This window comes from Balaenoptera musculus, chromosome 9, assembly GCF_009873245.2.
Source record: "Balaenoptera musculus isolate JJ_BM4_2016_0621 chromosome 9, mBalMus1.pri.v3, whole genome shotgun sequence".
Taxonomy (NCBI): Eukaryota; Metazoa; Chordata; class Mammalia; order Artiodactyla; family Balaenopteridae; genus Balaenoptera; species Balaenoptera musculus.
In genome coordinates this window covers 52,087,293-52,109,892 of record NC_045793.1, presented here as the reverse complement: position 1 = coordinate 52,109,892, position 22,600 = coordinate 52,087,293, and the positions used below count along the sequence as shown (strand labels likewise).

At 40.4% G+C, this 22,600-nt stretch overlaps 1 protein-coding gene across 5 annotated transcripts in view; it reads right to left on the bottom strand.

Annotated features, from left to right (window-relative positions):
- The window catches only part of OSBPL3 (oxysterol binding protein like 3), a 197,229-nt gene that overhangs the window by 24,730 nt on the left and 149,899 nt on the right, over window positions 1-22,600 (bottom strand). For all 5 annotated transcript variants that reach the window (XM_036862923.1, XM_036862922.1, XM_036862925.1 and 2 more), the window contains 4 exons: window positions 19,390-19,524; window positions 18,393-18,486; window positions 14,391-14,641; window positions 10,826-10,963 (listed from right to left, as the gene is read on the bottom strand). In XM_036862923.1, coding sequence (XP_036718818.1) covers window positions 10,826-10,963; window positions 14,391-14,641; window positions 18,393-18,486; window positions 19,390-19,524 — 618 coding nt within the window. The remainder of the gene's footprint in view (window positions 1-10,825; window positions 10,964-14,390; window positions 14,642-18,392; window positions 18,487-19,389; window positions 19,525-22,600) is intronic.

Below are 22,600 nucleotides of genomic sequence, written 5' to 3'. Positions count from 1 at the left end.
TGTCAGTAGTAACACATGAAGGAGAATAAAGCAAGGATGAGGATGGAGGATGGGGGATGGTGAGTGGAAGTATCATATCAGACAGGGTGGTAGGGGCAGGACTCTGTGATAGAAACCTCTGAGACTAAGAGAAATAAGGCAGTTAACCACACGGATAGCTGGGGGAAGTATGTCCAGGTCAGAGGACACAGCCACTACCCAGGGCTGACAAATGCCCGATATGTTTTAGGAGAAGCAAAAAGGCCAGCATGGCTAAAGCTGAATGAGTCAAAGTGGGAGGAGGCATGACATCTGGGGGTGGCATCTTGGAGGGCTTTGTGGGCCACAGCCAGGACTTGGGATTTGATTCCAAGTGACTGGGGAAATCGTTAGAGCAATCACTCTGGCTGCTGAGTGCAGAACTGGCTATGGAAACAAAAGACCAGTTGATGAGTCTATCGCCACAAGCCCAGTCACTGATGCCGATGGCTTGGGCTTGGAGGCCAGCACCAGTGGGGTGGCAGTGAAAATGGCTGGTTTTGGAAGGAAGATCCTAGGATTTGCTGATGAATAGGATGTGGATTATAAAAGAAAGCTATTAAGGAGGATGCCAAGGATACTGGCCTGATTTGGGGGAGAATACAGCTGCCAATTATTTTCTCTTCCCCTAAGTTCAGAGTTAAGCACTTATTTGATAAATACACGGTTTCTTTAAAAGAAAACAAAAACCAAAAACTACATTAAGTAATGACTTGACCTAGAAATGCAGAAGCACTGGTTTAGTCACCTTACAGTTGATTTATTGCTTATTTTATTTGAACAGCTTGAATTTCCCCTGATAATGTCTTTAAACAAGCTGCCACCTTAATCAGAAGTAAATAACCCTGCCTACTAGTAGATAAAAGAACTATTCAGACGGCTGATGTGGGTGTGCACGGGGGGAAGTGATAAGTATGGTATTTTTAAATCCAGCCAAGAATGTTTGTTCAGAGTTCTGATGAGTAACAGAAAAGGAAGAAGGGCTGAGCCCATGAAGCAGAAGAAAAAAGACTTCATTTGACTCTCTTACATTTTAGTGACTCAATAACTCTGTTCAGCTTTTCTGTCAGAAACTCAACAGTAGTGGCTGGGTGGGTAAATGGTGAAAATGGCTTGAACAGTAACCTGACAACTGAAGCTCCAGGTAATTAGGAAAAGCCACTTTTAGACAATAGCTTAACTGCTTATCCTTTATAGACACCAACTTTTGTACTTTTGTTCCCAAAGGTACAAAAAACAGAAGCAGAGCAAACTGAAATGAGTTTTCTCACCCGTCCAGTCCCTGATGAAGCTCCACCCAGGCTGCCCGAGAACCAAGGAGGAAGAACCTGCAGGCAGGATCCTCGGTCCCTGACAAGGGAAAGGAAGTCCTTTCCTTCTGGATTCCCTTGGAAAAAAAAGGAAACTCCTCCCCTGAGAAGGTGGAACAGTCAGAGGTTAGCACATATGACGGGAATGTTTATGATGGATTCCTGAATGTTCCTTGTTCACAAAGGCCACTGCCCAGCCCACAATGGGAGTTGAGAACGAAGTCCTACGTGAGTTTGGAGGATGAAAGGTTTACGTGACAATGAGAGGCAAAACCCCATAGCCTGAACAGTGTACAAAAGGCTGTTTTCACATCGGCAACTGATGACTCCGGCAGCTCTGAGCGCTAAACCCACACAAGAGACACCAAAAAAAGGTGAGGGAGAGAGGATGCTGGAATAGAAACCGAGGGTGCAGCTGAGGGCCACTGGAGGGCGCTGATGGGCCTAGGCGTCGGTTTCCTCACCTGTAACTGAACCTCACCCCACGTGCCACACAGCGGTGTTGCGAAGATCAAATAAGGTCCTGCACAAGTTTGAAAAGCATAAAGCACCCTGCAAGCACAATACTAGTTAATTGTTAGGAGGAAAACTTGAACAGCAAATGCTTTCTCTCGTTTCTGACTGCACGAGTCATTTTGCTCCTGCATTTTTGGGTCTTCTAGGTGAGATACAAGGTAAAGGGGGCAAGCTTCCACGTAGCTGAACTCTGTGCAGTAGCACTTACTTCAACTTCCTGAATCACCGACGACTCCAAACATCTCCATACCCACCAAAACCACAAGCCACAAAACCTAAGGGCTTGGAGTAAAGGGATAGACATCACTTTCCAAATCACCTGACTCTGCTGTCTACAAAACTCAGTAGAAAAGCTGAGTTATCTTTGTTTCTTTCCAGGTCCTTTCACTTGGAGAGATGATTTCCATCAATGTCCTCCTTAGAATAAAATTCCACCCCAAAATCTTAATTCGGGGTCCTGTTCAGTTTATTATGTTAGACATTCAGCAAGCTCTACTCATTGTAGAGAGATACAAGAAAGCAAAGAAGCCCCAAACTCTGAAAGCGGAAGTCCATCACCTACACCTAATGGACAAGGGTAGAGTCATGCTGTCTCCATAACAGAACGTCTCCTGGGACAGAAGCAGGAGGAGCCAGACTGGCAGGTACCAGCATGAAACAGAATAAATGCTCTGGCACTCTCTTTAGATGTGTTAAATCAGAAAGCCTTCATGCACAACAGGTCGCCAGGTCAGCATAACCAACAAGGGCGAGAGAGGGAGTGGGGGAGGCTGAATTGATGTTTCTCCTGCTGGCCGGGAAAGGAGGGCCCTGGTCAAAACCCTTTTCACTTCTGCGGCAGTGGACAGCCTGCCACATTGAATTAAATAGCCACCTCTCCTTCTCACTGTACACTTACCTGATGACTACAATTTTGGCTTCCTAAGTAGTCTATGGGGAAAGCATCACTGGTCAGGCTGACCAAAGCCATCTGGTCCCCATGGCAGGTCTATTTTTCATGCTAAAGGCATATAGTAGCATTCTGGTTTACACATGTCTCTTATAACCTTAGCTAGTGTGATTCTGTCCCTGAGAGGCTCATCCATTCTCAGGTATATTTAAAGAATCAACTATCTAGCCCATAAGGCTAAATTCAAGACCGATGAAGTGGCTCCCTCATGATCAGGACTGGTGGTATCCCCATGGTGAAGCCAGCTGTGAGGACTCCTGGGTGCCTTGTGGCTGGCTTTGTGTCAGAGACTCACCAGTGACGTTATGCCACCTTCAAACCACTTGAATCAGTAGAGTAGATATAGCATATCTTATTTCAACACTCCTCTAAATGTTCTTAACACTGTGTATTAAAAAGCACTTTAAGAGTTGCCTCTAAATATAAGAGCAACAACCAGGTACTGAATGTGCTTTATATATCAATGTGTTATTTCACTTAGCCTTCCTGCAACCTATGAGCTAAGCATGATCATTCCTATTTTACAGATAATGAAACAACTGAGTTTCAGAAAGTTTAAGTAGCTCATACAAGGCCACACACAAAGTGCTGGGGTTAGGATTTTAAAGCAGGTCCATATTACACCCAGCATGCCCTATGCTACTAACAACGACCAGATCTCTTTCTTGCTTATTTCCTTGGGATCCATTTCATGGAACTAAAGACTAGGTTATGTAATGCTCTTTCCGTCTCTGTGCACATGTGCCCAGGAGCTCTGCTTTCTCTCTCCCTGCCACCACAGTGGAACCACGTGCAGATCCTGAATCAGCCCTGCCCCATCAAGGGCTTGTGGGATTGAAGCTCAGCTTTACACAAGCTCACGTTACTACTCTTTTCTTCTACCTATTCATCCTGTCCTGATTGTCTGCTGTAGTTTGGAGCATTTTTGGCCTTTGTTTTTTCACATGAGTGCATGTAATACCATGGAAACCAAATTATATTTTCATTTATTCACATTCCATTTTAGATTTAGTATTTAAATAACCCAGTTGAATTTGAATCAGATTATCTTACCCTTTAACTACTGATTTAACCCCCTACCGCCCCACTATCAGTGTTTAACATCTCGTTTTAGCTGCTAACTGGAAAGCGATTGAAAATGTGCTTTGGGACTATTGTATAGTCATTTTCCTTTGAGTTTCAGAGAACGCTGCTCATAATTCACAGTTACAACCACCATCGTCCTAAGTCTCTCAGCCACACCACCCTCCCCTTCCTACTCCCATAATACCAGTCCACTGATAAAGAAGGCAGCAAGATAACGGAAGGCAAATAATGTTTTAGCAACCCATCCCTTTTTCCTCAGTTTTCTAAGAATTGAGAGGGGAGAAATGTATCAATGATGTTTCATGTTCCCAGGCTGACATTTAGGGATATACAGAGGGTAGACACATTCAGGTGCTGCCTTAACCAGATGGGAGAGAAATGGTCTTTATTTTCAGGCAGGATGCACTCTATTTTAGCTAAACAATTCCTTACTGACAGAGGTCTTTGATGTCCCCAACATTCCACTATGGCAAACCATGCTGTCATACGTCAATAACGACAACAAACCTTCATATAACACTTTATACTTCGAGTATAAGTGCTCTAAGTGCTAGTGAGAGGGAGAGCTGAGATTTGAATCTAGGCTGGCTGACTCCAGAGATACTGTTCTTGAATATTATTCTCTGCCAACTCAGGTGGGAAGGGTCTTGTGGAACTTCCTCAGGGAACTCAGGCTGCATAAGCATAAGGTATGTCCATCCACAGGATGAGGGACAGGCATTCTTGTCTGCCCCCAGCTCCCACCCACTGCAGTATCCCAGCACCTGGAACAGTGACAGGCAGGTGGTATAATCTCGAGACATATTTATGGATGGAATGAATAGATACACGAATGAATGATTCCTCTTAAATCAAAATCAAGAGTAATGTGTTTCTTTGGTGCTGCCCCTTCTGATGGGGGTGCTCCTGCTCTAGAAGGACGATTCAGCAAGCTAGGGTGCACACTTTAAATCTCTAAGTTGCAGTTGGGCAAATGCTTCGTGCTTTAAAAGTCCCTCCCCACACACTTATACCACAGAAGTCCACCCACTGGAGGCAAGGTTCTGAGCCCCACGTCAGGCTTCCAAACCTGGGGATCGAGCAACGGGAGGAGGAATTCCCAGAGAATCAGACTTTGAAGGCTAGTGGGATTTGATTGCAGGACTTCAACAGAACTGGGGGAAACAGAGACTCCACTCTTGGAGGGCACACACAAAGTAGTGTGTGCATCGGGACCCAGGGAAAGGAGCAGTGACCCCACAGGAGACTGAACCAGACCTACCTGCTGGTGTTGGAGGGTCTCCTGCAGAGGCAGGGGGTGGCTCTGTCTCACCATGAGGACAAGGACACTGGAAACAGAAGTTCTGGGAAGTACTCCTTGGCATGAGCCCTCCCAGAGTCTGCCATTAGCCCCACCAAAGAGCCCAGGTAGGCTCCAGTGTTGGGTTGCCTCAGGGCAAACAACCAACAGGGAGGGAACCCAGCCCCACCCATGAGCAGTCAAGCTGATTAAAGGTTTACTAAGCTCTGCCCAGCAGAGCAACAGCCAGCTCTACCCACCACCAGTCCCTCCCATGAGGAAACTTGCACAAGCCTCTTAGATAGCCTCATCCATCAGAGGGCAGACAGCAGAAGCAAGAAGAACTAAAATCCTACAGCCTGTGGAAAAAAAAAAAACATTCACAGAAAGATAGACAAGATGAAAAGGCAGAGGGCTATGTACTAGATGAAGGAAGAAGATAAAACCCCAGAAAAACAACTAAATGAAGTGGAGATAGGTAACCTTCCAGAAAAAGAATTCAGAATAATGATAGTGAAGATGATCCAGGACCTCGGAAAAAGAATGGAGGCCAAGATCGAGAAGATGCAAGAAATGTTTAACAAAGACTTAGAAGAATTAAAGAACAAACAAACAGAGATTAACAATACAATAAGTGAAATGAAAAATACACTAGAAGGAATCAATAGCAGAATAACTGAGGCAGAAGAACAGATAAGTGACCTGGAAGACAGAATGGTGGAATTCACTGCTGCAGAACAGAATAAAGAAAAAAGAATGAAAAGAAATGAAGACAGCCTAAGAGACCTCTGGGACAACATTAAACGCAACAACATTTGCATTATAGGGGTCCCAGAAGGAGAAGAGAGAGAGAAAGCACCCAAGAAAATATTTGAAGAGATTATAGTCGAAAACTTCCCTGAAATGGGAAAGGAAATAGCCACCCAAGTCCAGGAAGCGCAGAGAGTCCCATACAGGATAAACCCAAGGAGAAACACGCCGAGACACATGGTACCCAAATTGGCAAAAATTAAAGACAAAGAAAAATTATTGACAGCAGCAAGGGAAAAACGACAAATAACATACAAAGGAACTCCCATAAGGTTAACAGCTGATTTCTCAGCAGAAATTCTACAAGCCAGAAGGGAGTGGCATGATATACTTAAAGTGATGAAAGGGAAGACCCTACAACCAAGATTACTCTACCCGGCAATGATCTCATTCAGATTCGATGGAGAAATCAAAAGCTTTACAGACAAGCAAAAGCTAAGAGGATTCAGCACCACCAAACCAGCTCTACAACAAATGCTAAAGGAACTTCTCTAAATGCGAAACACAAGAGAAGAAAAGGACCTACAAAAACAAACCCAAAACAATTAAGAAAATGGTCATAGGAACATACATATCGATAATTACCTTAAATGGGAATGGATTAAACGCTCCAACCAAAAGACACAGGCTTGCTGATGGATACAAAAACAAGACCCATATATATGCTGCCTACAAGAGACCCACTTCAGACCTAGGGACAGATACAGACTGAAAGTGAGGGGATGGAAAAAGATATTCCATGCAAATGGAAATCTAAAGAAAGCTGGAGTAGCAATACTCATATCAGATAAAATAGACTTTAAAATAAAGAATGTTACAAGAGACAAGGATGGACACTACATAATGATCAAGGGATCATTCCAAGAAGAAGATATAACAATTATAAATATATATGCACCAACATGGAGTACCTCAATACATAAGGTAACTGCTAACAGCTATAAAAGAGGAAATCAACAGTAACACAATAATAGTGGGGGACTTTAACACCTCACTTACACCAATGGACAGATCAACCAAACAGAAAATTAATAAGGAAACACAAGCTTTAAATGACACAGTAGACCAGATAGATTTAATTGATATTTATAGGACATCCCATCCAAAAACAGCAGATTACACGTTCTTCTCAAGTGCGCATGGAACATTCTCCAGGATAGATCACATCTTGGGTCACAAATCAAGCCTCAGTAAATTTAAGAAAATTGAAATCATATCAAGCATCTTTTCTGACCACAACACTATGAGATTAGAAATCAATTACACAGGAAAAAATGTAAAAAACACAAACACATGGAGGCTAAACAATATGTTACTAAATAACCAAGAGATCACTGAGGAAATCAAAGAGGAAATCAAGAAATACCTAGAGACAAATGACAATGAAAACATGACAATCCAAAACCTATGGAATGCAGCAAAAGCAGTTCTAAGAGGGAAGTTTATAGCTATACAAGCCTACCTCAGGAAACAAGAAAAATCTCAAATAAACAATCTAACCTTACACCTAAAAGAACCACAGAAAGAAGAACAAACAAAACCCACAGTTAGCAGAAGGAAAGAAATCATAAAGATCAGAGCAGAAATAAACGAAATAGAAACAAAGGAAACAATAGCAAAGATCAATAAAACTAAAAGCTGGTTCTTTGAGAAGATAAACAAAATTGATAAACCATTAGCCAGACCCATCAAGAAAAAGAGAGAGAGGACTCAAATCAATAAAATTAGAAATGAAAAAGGAGAAGTTACAACAGACACCGCAGAAATACAAAGCATCCTAAGAGACGACTACAAGCAACGCTATACCAATAAAATGGACAACCTGGAAGAAATGGACAAATTCTTAGAAAGGTATAACCTTGCAAGACTGAACAAGGAAGAAATAGAAAATATGAACAGACCAATCACAAGTAATGAAATTGAAACTGTGATTAAAAATCTTCCAACAAACAAAAGTCCAGGACCAGATGGCTTCACAGGTGAATTCTATCAAACATTCAGAGAAGAGCTAACACCCATCCTTCTCAAACTCTTCCAAAAAATTGCAGAGGAAGGAACACTCCCAAACTCATTCTATGAGGCCACCATCACCCTGATACCAAAACCAGACAACGATACTACAAAAAAAGAAAATTACAGACCAATATCACTGATGAATATACATGCAAAAATCCTCAACAAAATACTAGCAAACAGAATCCAACAACACATTAAAAGGATCATACACCATGATCAAGTGGGATTTATCCCAGGGATGCAAGGAGTCTTCAGTATACGCAAATCAATCAATGTGATACACCATATGAACAAATTGAAGAATAAAAACCATATGATCATCTCAGTAGATGCAGAAAAAGCTTTTGACAAAATTCAACACCCATTTATGATAAAAACTCTCCAGAAAGTGGGCATAGAAGGAACCTCCCTCAACCTAATAAAGGGCATATATGACAAACCCACAGCAAACATCATTCTCAATGGTGAAAAACTGAAAGCATTTCCTCTAAGATCAGGAACAAGACAAGGATGTCCACTCTCACCACTATTATTCAACAGAGTTTTGGAACTCCTAGCCACGGCAATCAGAGCAGAAAAAGAAATAAAAGGAATACAAATTGGAAAAGAAGAAGTAAAACTGTCACTGTTTGCAGATGACATGATACTATACATAGAGGATCCTAAAGATGCCACCAGAAAACTACTAGAGCTAATCACTGAATTTGGTAAAGTTGCAGGATACAAAATTAATGCACAGAAATCTCTTGCATTCCTATACACTAATGATGAAAAATCTGAAAGAGAAATTAAGGAAACACTCCCATTTACCATTGCAACAAAAAGAATAAAATACCTAGGAATAAACCTACCTAGGGAGACAAAAGACCTGTATGCAGAAAACAATAAGACACTGATGAAAGAAATTAAAGATGATATCAACAGTTAGAGAGGTATACCATGTTCTTGGATTGGAAGAATCAATATTATGAAAATGACTATACTACCCAAAGCAATCTACAGATTCAATGCAATCCCTATCAAATTACCAATGGCATTTTTTACGGAACTAGAACAAAAAAATCTTAAAATTTGTATGGAGACACAAAAGACCCCAAATAGCCCAAGCAGTCTTGAGGGAAAAAAGCGGAGCTGGAGGAATCAGACTCCCTGACGTCAGACTATGCTACAAAGCTACACTAATCAAGATAATATGGTACTGGTACAAAAACAGAAATATAGATCAATGGAACAAGATAGAAAGCCCAGAGATAAACCCACACACCTATGGTCAACTAATCTATGACAAAGGAGGCAAGGATATACAATGGAGAAAAGACAGTCTTTTCAATAAGTGGTGCTGGGAAAACTGGACAGCTACATGTAAAAGAATGAAATTAGAACAGTTCCTAACACCATACACAAAAATAAACTCAAAATGGATTAGAGATCTAAATGTAAGACCAGACACTATAAAACTCTTAGAGGAAAACATAGGAAGAATGCTCTTTGACATAAGTCACAGCAAGATCTTTTTTGATCCACCTCCTAGAGTAATGGAAATAAAAACAAAAATAAACAAATGGGACCTAATGAAACTTCAAAGCTTTTGCACAGCAAAGGAAACCATAAACAAGACGAAAAGGCAACCCTTAGAATGGGAGAAAATATTTGTAAATGAATCAATGGACAAAGGATTAATCTCCAAAATATATAAACACCTCTTGCAGCTCAATATTAAAGAAACAAACAACCCAATCCAAAAACAGGCAGAAGACCTAAATAGACATTTCTCCAAAGAAGACATACAGATGGCCAAGAAGCACATGAAAAGCTGCTCAACATCACTAATTATTAGAGAAATGCAAGTCAAAACTACAATGAGGTATCACCTCACACCAGTTAGAATGGGCATCATCAGAAAATCTACAAACAACAAATGCTGGAGAGGGTGTGGAGAAAAGGGAACCCTCTTGCACTGTTGGTGGGAATGTAAATTGATCCAGCCACTATGGAGAACAATATGGAGGTTCCTTAGAAAACTAAAACTAGAACTACCATATGACCCAGCAATCCCACTCCTGGGCATATACCCTGAGAAAACCGTAATTCAAAAAGACACATGCACCCCAATGTTCGCTGCAGCACTATTTACAATAGCCAGTTTGTGGAAGCAACCTAAATGCCCATCGACAGGTGAATGGATAAAGAAGATGTGGTACATATATACAATGGAATATTACTCAGCCATAAAAAGGAACGAAATTGGGTCATTTGTAGAGACGTGGATGGATCTAGCGACTGTCATACAGAGTGAAGTAAGTCAGAAAGAGAAAAACAAATATTGTATATTAGCACATACATGTGGAACCTAGAAAAATGGTACAGATGAACCGGTTTGCAGGGCAGAAGTTGAGACACAGATGTAGAGAACAAATGTATGGACACTAAGGGGGGAAACCGGTGGGGGGGGTATGGTGGTGGGATGAATTGGGCGATTGGGATTGACATGTATACACTGATGTGTATCAAATGGATGACTAATAACAACCTGCTGTGTAAAAAATAAAATAAAATAAAATTCAAAAAAAAACAAGTCCCTCTCCACCACGACTTTCAACAGGAAGGTCTCTGACTATGCATATGGCCACACGAGCCTCAGCCTGGCTCGCGCATTTATGCCCACGGGTGGCGGAGAGGTTTCAGTAGAAGGAAACTGATCCCTCTGTTTATGTGTAAAGGCACTGCAATTATCTCAGTTGCTTTGAAGCCAGTGAAAGGTGGAATATAAATATTTCAAAAGCACATTTAATGGGAGGCATAAGCAACTTCTCCCAACAAACAAAAAGGGTGTATACCCACCTGTTCTGAAAAAAACTGGAAGCCCTTGTCCTCACGAATACACTCGTATGTTTCTCCAAGAACTGGATTAAAGGGCTTGCTCCCAGCGCGGAAGTAGCTAGATGCGTATGCGGACACGGCGAAGGCTGCCACGTACACCTAGCAAGAGCGGAGAGAACCTGGTTATTTCTCCATCACCAAGAAATTTATTTTTACGAACAAAGACATAAACAAAATAAAACCTCTCTTTCTCTCTTTACAGTTTATCTCGAAAAGCCAAAGATTTGTCCCTGGTTTAAAGACACCCAAACCGACTCTGGTTTCAAGTTGTAGGTTTAAATAGTGTTCATTTTGGCCCAGGCACAAGTGGACCAGACCTTTTCAGATTGTCCATTTGGTCTGATGCCTGCAAGTGGGTAGAGGCTTTCAAGATGGTGAATCAGTCCCTCTAAACCAGCCACTATCTGAGAATCCTGAGGTCGTGCTAAGGCTTTTGAGGAGGAGAGGGATGAAGAGTATTAAAAAAGCTAAACTTCCCTCAAAATTCAGGAATAAGCCACAGGGAACTCTGCTCAATACTCTGTAATAACCTAAATGGGAAAAGAGCTTAAAAAAGAATTGATACATGTATTATATGTATAACTGGAATCACTTTGCTGTACACCTGAAACTAACACAACATTGTTAATCAACTCTACTCCAATATAAAAAAAAAACTTCAGGAATAAGCATCCTAAGTTTAATCATTCAAAATTTGATATTGTAGAAACCAAAAAAACCCCTCATTTTGACCAAAGAAATCTGTGGGAGTCATTTCCTGAGCCTGGGACAGAGCACAGTGCCTTTTAAGAAGTTCTGCTTTTCTGAGAGGAAAAATGAAAACTCAAAAAGGAAAAGGAAGGAAAACTATAGGTGAACACGAAATGAGCAAAATCCTTTAATGGCCCTGGCTGTGAGGGTCTCAGCCTTTTCCACAGTTCCCCTTTCAGGGCACCAAAGAGCCACAGTACAGGCACACCTCGTTTTATTGTGCTTTACTTCACTGTGCTTTGCAGAAACTTCTTTTTTTATAAATTGAAGGTTTGTGGCAACCTTGCATCAAGTAAGTCTATTGGCACCATTTTTCCAAGAGCATTTGCTCACTTCATGTCTCTGTGTCCCATTTTGATACTTCTCACATTATTTCAAACTTTTTCATTATTATTATACTTGTTATGGTGATCTGTGATCAGTGATGTTACTACCACCACTCAATGAAGGCTCTGGTGCATTGATGGTTAGCATTTTTTAGCAATAAAGTATTTTTTAAGTTAAGGTGTATACCTTGTTTTTTTAAGATATAATGCTATTGTACACTTAATAGACTATAGTATAAACATAACTTTTATACGCACTGGGAAACCAAAAAATTCATGTGACCCACTTTATTGTAATATTTGCTTTATCGCAGTGGTCTGGAACCAAATTCGCAATATCTCTGAGATGTGTCTGTATCCTTTTTGGTCTTTTGAGGGGCAAGGGGCAAAAAAATTAAACCTAAGTAGCAATAGCAAATTTTCCTTTCTAATACAGGATAATAATCTCAATATTTCCTCTTCTCAGCTCATTTCATTAAGTTTCTTATATTGGAAAAAAAAAGCTGTGTGCCTTTCATAAATGTTTAGTCACATAACTTTCAACAGCCTTTTGCAAACTGGTCCCACCTTACCACCTCACACTAAAGCTGCTCACTCTAGAGCAGCTGGAGAGCTTATAAAAATCAATTTGCTGTGCTCAATTCAGTCTGTTCTTGAAACCTGGGTATCTGTTCCTCTGTTTCCTCAGATGCCTGTTGCCTGATAAACAGCAAGGTCACACGTCTACATGGAATGCTGAATCAACCTTGAATCACCTCCACAATTTAACATATAACACATTTATAAAAGAACCTGGTATCATTCATGATGTAGGGGGAGAAAGGAGGGAGGGAGCAGGCAAAACGAAGCATCCTCCTTGTGGGCTGACAATATGAGAGAGAATCTCTGCAGGGGTAGAGTTGACCTTCATACTCAGAGCAGTAAACACAATCCATGGGCTAGGTTCGTTCTCAATTCTTTCCTGAACTTTCCCTTCCTAATGTACTGGTGCCTTTCCTCACTTCTTCTCAAGGTCAATGACACCACTCAATCAGCTGACATCCTAAGGGTCTCTAAATTGCTACAAGAATGAAACACCTTTTAAGAATGCTTTCATTTTCAGAGCCAATCATTTTCTTTAAAGAAAAGCACTGCCCACGAATGATAACTTTTAACACTTGCCTTGGCAGCTATTTGCCTCCCTTTGTTCACAGAAATTCTCTGGGGAAGAGTAACAAAGAAGACAAAAAATAAACAGCTTGTTTTTCTCTCCTACTCTGATTATCATTAGTATCAAGAAAGAAAATCTCTTTGATGGGAGAAGTCCCAGGAGACAGTATGGGATGAGACGGGATGTCTCTTTCAACCAGTAGTTAAGATTTTCCCTTAATCCTCAAATCACTGAAGAAATTGAAGTTTTAATGAGGGTTTAAACTGCAGAATGTGTACAATTTAGAAAACAACGGCGTCCTCCAACAGTGAGACGGTGATGTATAGCTGGGTCCCTGAGGCTGGGGGCGTGCTGTCCCACTTAGCCAATCAGCAGATGCTTAGGGCAGAGATGCTGCATTTGGGGGAAGACACTCATGTCCCAGCATCCCACACAAACAATGACCTTTCTGTTGAGCAGGTAACATACCAGGAGGCAAAAAGAGGAAGAGACACTCAGTTTTGAAGAACAAATAGCCACAGTCACAGAAAGGGCTGATTTGGCCAGTCTTGCCACTAAGGTACCCCTAACCCCATCCCCACAAGACAGGGGAAGGATGAGAAATACTTGGAGACCCCTTCATCGGAAGCCCCATCACTTGATTAGAATTGATACTGAGTAGAGAACAGAAGGTTAATCTTTCTAGGGTGAGGGTTTTTTTAAAAAAACTTATTCCATAAAATGAGAAATGCGTGTGTGGGATCAACTACTCCGATAAAAATTAATTCAAAAAAAAAGAAGTGCGGGGGGGAGAAGAATCTTTCTGATGTGAAACCTGTGAGTGAATAATATTTTCTAAAAATTTAGGGGCTGATAGGACAGTTCCAAAAATAAACAAAAATGTTCTCAAGGGAAATTTACCCTGGATAAAACAAAAAAACCCAAAACAACCAGCTCCAAAAATTAAGTTCTATCCACTCAAGGTAGTAAAAATACTCAGACAGCCCTCAAGACATGTCTTCCAGCCAGGCAATGTCAGAACAATCCCATGGAAGGTCCTGGAGAAAGAGGAAACCACAAAGCAGAACTACCCGCAGGCCGCAGCTGTCACGGGGAAGCCGCCCCCAGTGGCAATTCCTGACCAGGTGACTGAAAACAGCCAGGTGGAGGGGAAGCGGAGGTGGCTGGGAAATGAACCGATCTGACGGGCAATCCAGACGGGAGCCGGAGGCACAGGAGCCCTGGCTGTGCCCGTTTTGGCTCTGCCGGGCCCTGTGAGTGGCCGCCGCGCCTGCGGTCAAGGGGCGGCTTGCGCGCTCACCATCCTCTCCAGGGCACTGGGCGTCCGGGCGGCCTTGTCCAGGAGCTCGCTGTACTCCAGCTCCTCACACAGCCTCTGCAGCGTGTTGAGGGGCTCATTGAGCTCCACCGGCATGGCCACCTTAGACAGGTCCTTCCCGATGTTAGTTCTCAGGATGTTCCACAAGCTGACGTTACCGGACTTGGGGCACGGGGCCGGCAAGCACGTTCTTCTTTTGGACTTGGCTTCCCCTCCGCTTGGGAGAACGGGCCCTGAAAGGGAAATAAGTCTGGTTGCCTTACAAGGATTTTCATTTTATTTTACTATTAAAAAGGAAAAAAAAAATTCACCTTACTGAGCAAGTACGCCATGATACTATTAATCTCAGTTATCCAGATTATGGCTGAAGTCAGAAAATAAAAAGAATTCTGAGCAGCTAAATGAAGTACCAAAAATTATAAGCACTAAAACTCGTGGACCTTATTCATGGGGAGGTCTTCATACTCCTAATCAAAGGCTAGTTCCTCGTAGCTTATATGCACTTAGAATAAAACTGGAAACTGGATTGCTATGCCCAGAGCAGGTTACTTTTAAACTCTTTATAAAAACACTTCAAGTTCTGATAAAAACTTTTAGTCTTTTTAAAAAAATCGTTTCCAGGGCTTCCCTGGTGGTGCAGTGGTTGAGAATCTGCCTGCCAATGCAGGGGACACGGGTTCGAGCCCTGGTCTGGGAAGATCCCACATGCCGCGGAGCGACTAGGCCCATGAGCCACAACTACTGAGCCTGCGTGTCTGGAGCCTCAACTCCGCAACGCGAGGCCGCGATAGTGAGAGGCCCGCGCACCGCGATGAAGAGTGGCCCCCGCTTGCCGCAACTGGAGAAAGCCCTCGCACAGAAATGAAGACCCAGCGCAGCCAAAAATAAATAAATAAATAAATAAAGCCAGAAAACCTCTTAAAAAAAAAAAAATCGTTTCCAATTCTGGTAAAACAATTGTGTTTATTATAGGAAAATTATAAAGGAAACAAAAGTCATCCATTATCCCACTACCCAGAAATAGTAGCCATTTATATTTTGGAGTATTTTCATTTAGTGTTTTCTCCATATAGCTGACGATGTTTGTATAGTTGAATGCTTTGCTTAATCAGTTAACATAAATATTTTTCCATGCTATTCAAAATTCTTCTAAAACATCATTTTTAATGACTGTAAAACAATTCCATGCTATGGATAAGCCATAATTTATTGAATCATTCATCTGTTGTTGGACTTTTAGATTTGTTTCAATGTTTTGCTAAAAAAAAGTAGTGAATATTCATATTCTTAGATATTTAATTATATCTGATTATTTTCTTAGAATATACAGAAGTGGGAATCATACACTGATTCATATGATCATACTGCTCTTCAAAAAGGCTGTATCAGTTTCCCATTTATCAGCAAGCATATACCAGTGTCCATGTCCTGAGACCATTCCAGCCTTGTCAGCATTCGTTCTGAATTCTTGGCAAATCGTTAGGTGGGCAGCGCTATCTCCTTGTTTTAACCTACATTAAAAAAATTCCTAGTGTGGTCTGGAATGCTTTCATGAACACTTCTTCTTTTCTGAATTGTCCACTTTCCTATTTACATATTAAGACATAATCTTTTGTTTTTGTATTTGTTTTACAATTTAATCCCCATTTGACATTTATCTTTACATTTGGTCTATGCCGTTTTTTAATGAATGAAACATTTACATCTTAGGTTTTTACACCTATCAATCTTTTCCTTTGTGACAACTTCCATTACCTCATGCTCTGGAATTCTTTTCCCACCCCAACATAGCCTATTTTCAAATGAAATCTTTTGCATTACATCAACATATGAGAAAGTGGTATTTTATTATAAAGCCGATCACTCTGAATAACGAGGTTGCTTTGATGAACAGGAGAATATGAAAGTGAGGTCATACTTTGAAGTCTCATGTTAATCTAAGCAACCAATTAAATTCTGAATTTGTTTTAATTGCTCAACACGGGCAAAAATCAAGTAAATAGCTGCAAATGATGACAGTCTTTAAAAACAGCATTCCATGTAATCTCAAAATACTTTCTTTGATTACACTAAATTTTGAAAGAATACTATACTACTACTAATAATAATGGCTAATACATACATAGCTTTTACTCTGTGACAGCCTTTCAAGAATTTTACATGTATTATCTCACTTATCCTTTGCAACAACCTCTTGAGATAAAAAGAATTATTATCCCCATTTTACAGATGAATAAACTGAGGAATTAAGAGAATTCCTCAGAGAAATTAAGTAACTTGCCCTAGAACACATAACCAGTGAGTGGCAGGGCTGGAGTTAACCAAGGAAATCTGGTCCCTGAAGCTATATCCCTAACCACTGAACCTCCACACAGCACCCATCACAGTGACAGATCCTATTATGTGCCTACTGATTTGGGTGGGGGGGGGGTAAACTAATAGGAAACATTCTAAATACCTACCATTTACTAAGGGCTCAGAGAAATTCTAGTGTGGTAATTTATCAAGACCTGGATAAATCCTATTTCCTTATGTAGGCAATACTGTGTCCTAAGATGCAAAGTTTATTTCTACATGCAATCTTTTCAGTAGAGTACTGATGTGTAGAAATCTAATCTTCCAAATACTGCCAAAGAAGAAAGCTAGGTTTGGCCCAGTGTTTGTTCAAGCTAAGAAAATGTTGGTCAGTAATCTAGCAAAATGGCTGTGGAATAACATAGAGAGAACCAGCCTTCACCTCTTACATGCTTTCCCTGGCTGGTGTCAACTCAGCACAGCTGTGGTCTTAGGTTCGGGGGCAAGTCCTCTGTTCCCAACTTTGACCTCTGAACCTCTATCCCTCTGTTCCTCTTGGCCCCCTCCCTAAGGCCTCAGGAGGACTTCAGCATTTGTTCGTCTTCTTCATCCACAATAAGAGTTCCCATTTATTGTGTGTGTGTGTTGTTTGCCAAGGGAATAAGTGATGCCTCCTCATTTCTCTTTCAATTTGCCTCCTTGTTTTTCTACAAAAACAAGTAGCGCATGAACTTGCTCCTATATTACTGGTCTTTGCCTTTAAATCACTGGTTCTCAGACTTTTCCACCAAAGGGTTAATCTCTCCAGAAACAATTCAAGAAAGATACAGAGCATAATGAGCTTCTGACTTCTAGCAGGTGTGATGCTGAAAGGATATTCTTTCAGAGAACAGTAAATTTACCTGCCTTTTCTGTAGTCCCCCAAAGAGTAGGCTCTTTGACATTGAGATAACGACTCATCATCACCGTATTTCACATACACACTGAGCTGGCAAGCACTGGTACATCAAAAAGGAACTGACACGGTCCTTGTCTTCCATGTAGATATAAAAATATGTGGTGTTCTGGCATAGATAAATCTAGAGACCCCAAGCACACTGAGTACCAAGACTGAGAGTATTTGATGCTGCAGGACTCATATAGAGACCTGTCCAATGGGCAGATTCTTCTGGATAGGTCATCTTCCTAAACAGGCTTCAGTCTGCTTACTGAACTCCTAAATCAGAGCTGTTTGGAGATAGCAGACATTCCAGGTACCTGCCACGGTTCCAACTAACATTTCCTGGGCATCATTTTCAGTCTTGGGATCAACCAGTAATAAAGGGACATCTCAGGGTACCTTAAGCCCTACCCCCACAGGGGGAGCAGTTTGTTACTCTCAAATGTGTTATCTTGAAGAATCGGAAGCTAAATTACCGCTTAGACCAGACCTTTTACAATATAAGTGCTACTGAATTCCTAAACTATGAAAACCACTAGAAACCTAAAGGAAAAAAGCTATATTCTAATATGTTTGCAGAGAGATTTTTGAACCAAGTAAGGAACATCTGTAGTATTAATTTTTGATATTTATATGTTTCTGATGTAGAACTTGCTAAGTTCTCTGTTTGCAGCAGGTACTCTATGTATGCTTATCAGTATTCTGTAAAGATCCAAACACTCAGATCAAACAAACAATTTAAATCTTACCCAAAGTCTGTCTCTCATTATCTAAATCATTACTGAGATTATCTAAGGAAAGGTTGTCACTTATGTCACTGACATATGAATCATCTTCAGAAATCTATGGGAAAGAAGAAATAATATACATTAGAGTAGACAAGCCAGATTTCATAAAGCCTTTACTTCAAATGATCAAATATCTTAGACCCCACATTATAAACCTATAGAAATAATTTTGGATGCCGTTTTCTTAAAGGCCCATACACCAGTCTGCCTAGGGGATGTTCACGGAAAATATGTTATTAAAATTCTTATACACTCTTGATTCATTCTCACAAGGAAAACACACGTAAACTCCAGATTTTAGTTATTATAAAAATTCTTATTAATTCAGACTGCTTTTTCAGAATTTGTTAGCGTTTGACTAGAATGAGTTACAAATTAACTATTTAACTATTTAAACTATTTATAGTTAACTTTTAACTATTAACTATTAACTTTTAACTATTGTGAATAAAGGTATCTTCTATGGAAATTAATAGATAAAAAATATTAGTACTTCTATACTGAAGGGGTAAAATTATCAGTACTCACACTCAGAACATAATTATAAATTAATTATAACAACCATATTATAACAACTATAATAACCATAATTATATTATAAATTACTATAGAGCAAATTCAATGATGAGAAAATATACAAGGTACTAACTTCTGACCCTGTAGTGGAAATAATATATTATCAAACAGCTAATAGTCAAAATCATTAACCTACAATTGAAAAGAGGTATAACAAATCAAGTAACAGAAACCAGGATGTGCCCAACACCTACTTTCATAATCTTTTTTCCCTAAGATCTTGTATCTTTTTGTGCTTTTTGGGGTATGACTTATAAGATCCTCAGAATGTAATGATAAAAAGGAGCCACTGAGTTTAGTGTTTCTAAATATGGGTATTTACTGAACGGGTAAAGCAGCAAAAGAGATTTTGGAGGCACCTAACTGAAAACAGTGGTCAAACCTCATTTTCTGAAGAGCTTGGAGACAACAGAACTTCCTGTGCATCAAAAAACTCTGAAAGAGAGTCAGTGATGGAGAGCCTACTTTCGTTGGAAAGCTGATGGACCAGAGCTCGATTGTCATCTCTGGAGTTTTCCTATTTGAAACACAAAACCAAAAATGCATATATTTAGAAACAGTCTCAAGAGAAGCAAAATAAACAACTGATTTTGCTGCACAATACACACGGTCACAGGCCCAGGCAAACAAGCAGCTCAAAGCAGAGGGCAGGTTCAAAGTTCAGGAGAAGCAAACCTCACACAAAACACGGTGAAAAGCCTAGGTCTCCCCCAAATGGGCACCTTGTTTACAGGCACTATCACGGCTCAGGCACACACAACAAACCTCAAAGCAAAAAAAAGACTGTGCAGGTCAGTTTTTATTCCACTTCAGACGGGAAAAATTCCAACACTCTCTGAATCATATCCTCTTATTCTCTACCACTGCAGGATGTTTCTTTTCATCCTAAAATTTCCTCTGAATTGTACTCAATGCATGTCCTTGCATGGCTGGTTCAGAGCAACACAGCTTTCTTCTGCCTCAGTTCTCTCACAGAGGCCAGTGTGCTGCTCCTGAGGCACCCCCTGACAAATAAACAGTGTGTTTCGGTCCAGAAGTGCCCCTGGTGGTAGATCATTCATTATTCATGGATGAATGAGATAAATTCTCTTTGTCCGTCTCTCTCCAACCACACTGACTGCAAGGGAAGGAAGTCCCCAATCCCCTTTACAAGCCTCTCTGCAAACAACACAGTAGAATATCGGGATTTTCTCCTCTTGCTGGCCCTCCATCCCTTGAGTCACTGAGTCTGGACTTTTCCTCTGGAAAGGACCTAAATACTTTGGGAATATGTTTTGTATGGTATTTGCAAGTGAAAATTCAATTTAACTCAAGAAACTGAGCAACTGCACTGTGCCGGTCACGGCGGGATACGATGAATAAGCCAAGGTTTTTGGCCCAAGTGGTGTAAAGGACGCATCCAACACACATGAGCCCAAGACTATGGAACAGAAGGCGCTACAGAAGCGGACAGGAAGGAGAGGTTGGTTCTGTTAGGGGGGCTTTGGTTGGGGAGGGCTTCACAGAAGAGGTGGTGCCTGACTAGACCTTGAGGAACGAGAACATACTGAGGACGACATGATTTGATTCCTTTGAATCAGAGAAGACTGTCACCTGAACTTCCTGACAGCTCACATTTCTCACGGGGCTGATAAAGGAGCTGCTTATATATCCTTATGTATCTGATAAATGAGTCCCAGAATAATTTGGGAAATAAAAGTTAACGCATATTACGTCTTTCCCAGAAGCTTTATGAGTTCAGGACACACGCCTCAGTCTCATAAAATGGAGATGCTGTAACGGGAGGACCCCAGCAGATGTTCATAATTAATAAAGGTCAAATGGTCTCTTTATGGAATGTTTACTTCAGGAACACATTTAAATGTGTATCCCTTTCTCTTCTAGCCAAGGTCTTCACTGAAAGATCCTACCCATTTTAATATCCCTACAGCCTTTTGAAAAGCAGGCTTCTTCTCCATGCTAACAAACAAGATAGATCACTTTAGGATCTATAAATAAGCATCACATCTGTCACCTTTAAAGGAAAGGTCTCTCTCCTCAAAAGAGGAGACATGGTAATGAATAACCGAGCTCCCTTAATGTTCACTGAAACAACAGAACAGTCCTGTGTCTTTGCTGTCACTGCCACATAAGACTCTAATGATTTATTTACTTGTTCTCCTCATTAATTTATTAATAGTCACTCCGGCTCTTTCTGTATTTCTTCTTCCTAGGCTGATGGGTCAGAAGGATTTCTTGCCTGATCAATGCTGAAAATAGCACGCCTGGCCCCAGCCCTTTCTGCTGTTCCATTACTCCAGCAACTTCCTATTGATAGTCACTGAAAACTAAACAGGACTGCAGGAGCCTCCAGCCCTCAGCCCAGTGTCCTGCACAGCCCAGGACCTCATGTATTAAAATATTAATCTAGTCAGTTCAATTCAATCATATCCCCTCACGTTTGTAAGGCATAAGTGGTTGTTTAGCTTTTTTTACATTACAAAAAGATAAATAGAGAAAAAGGAGGGAAGGGAACACGCATAATTCCATCACACTAAATCAAAATGCTATAGGCATTTTGATACATTTCTCTCCAATCCTTTTTATACATATAGCTTTGCTTTGTTTTGAAATAACTGTCATCTATCTATCTAATTTTATAAATTTCCTCCAAACAACATTGCACAGTAACTTCAGTGACATGGACATATATACACTACCAAACGTAAAATAGGTAGCTAGTGGGAAGCAGCCGCATAGCACAGGGAGATCAGCTCGGTGCTTTGTGACCACCTAGAGGGGTGGGATAGGGAGGGTGGGAGGGAGACGCAAGAGGGAGGAGATATGGGGATATATGTATATGTATAGCTGATTCATTTTGTCATAAAGCAGAAACTAACACACCATTGCAAAGCAATTATACTCCAGTAAAGATGTTAAAAAAAATAAAATTAAATTAACACTTGTTCTGAGGATAAAGGTAGTACGTGCTCAAAATAGAAAATACAGAAAGACGTAAATAAAATAAATATCACTTAAAATCCATCACCCAGATGTGGCCCCTATTAACCTGTCAGTGTATTTTTTGTATTAAAATATTTGTATATAGATTTTTTTTTAGTTTGAAAAACTGGGATCACACTGCACGTAGTCTTTATTAAGTCTGCCACATTCACTTAACATTATATTGTGAACTTCTTCCTAGGCTGCTAAAATTTCTCTGAGACAATGAACTTTACTTGATAGATTTACTATATATGTGTGTCACAGAGTAACCATTTCATTTATTGGAAATTAAGGGTGTTTCCAAATTTGTAAAGATGGTGAACACGCTTGCAAATGTGTCTTTTCTCGTATGTCATTATTTCTTAGAATCAGTTCTCAGAAGTAATTATTAAAAATGTTTAAGGCAAAATGTATATTACCTAATTACACCAAGTAAGAGAAGCTTTATTTTCTCTGTATCTTTACCGCTACAGAATACTATAATTTAGAAATTTTTTTTTTACTCTAATTGTTTTAATTTGCATTTCTTCATTAAGAATTAGGTTGAACATTTTTTTCCTTTTTAAAAAAACTAGCTCTATATGTATAAATGAATCGTTGTGCTGTAC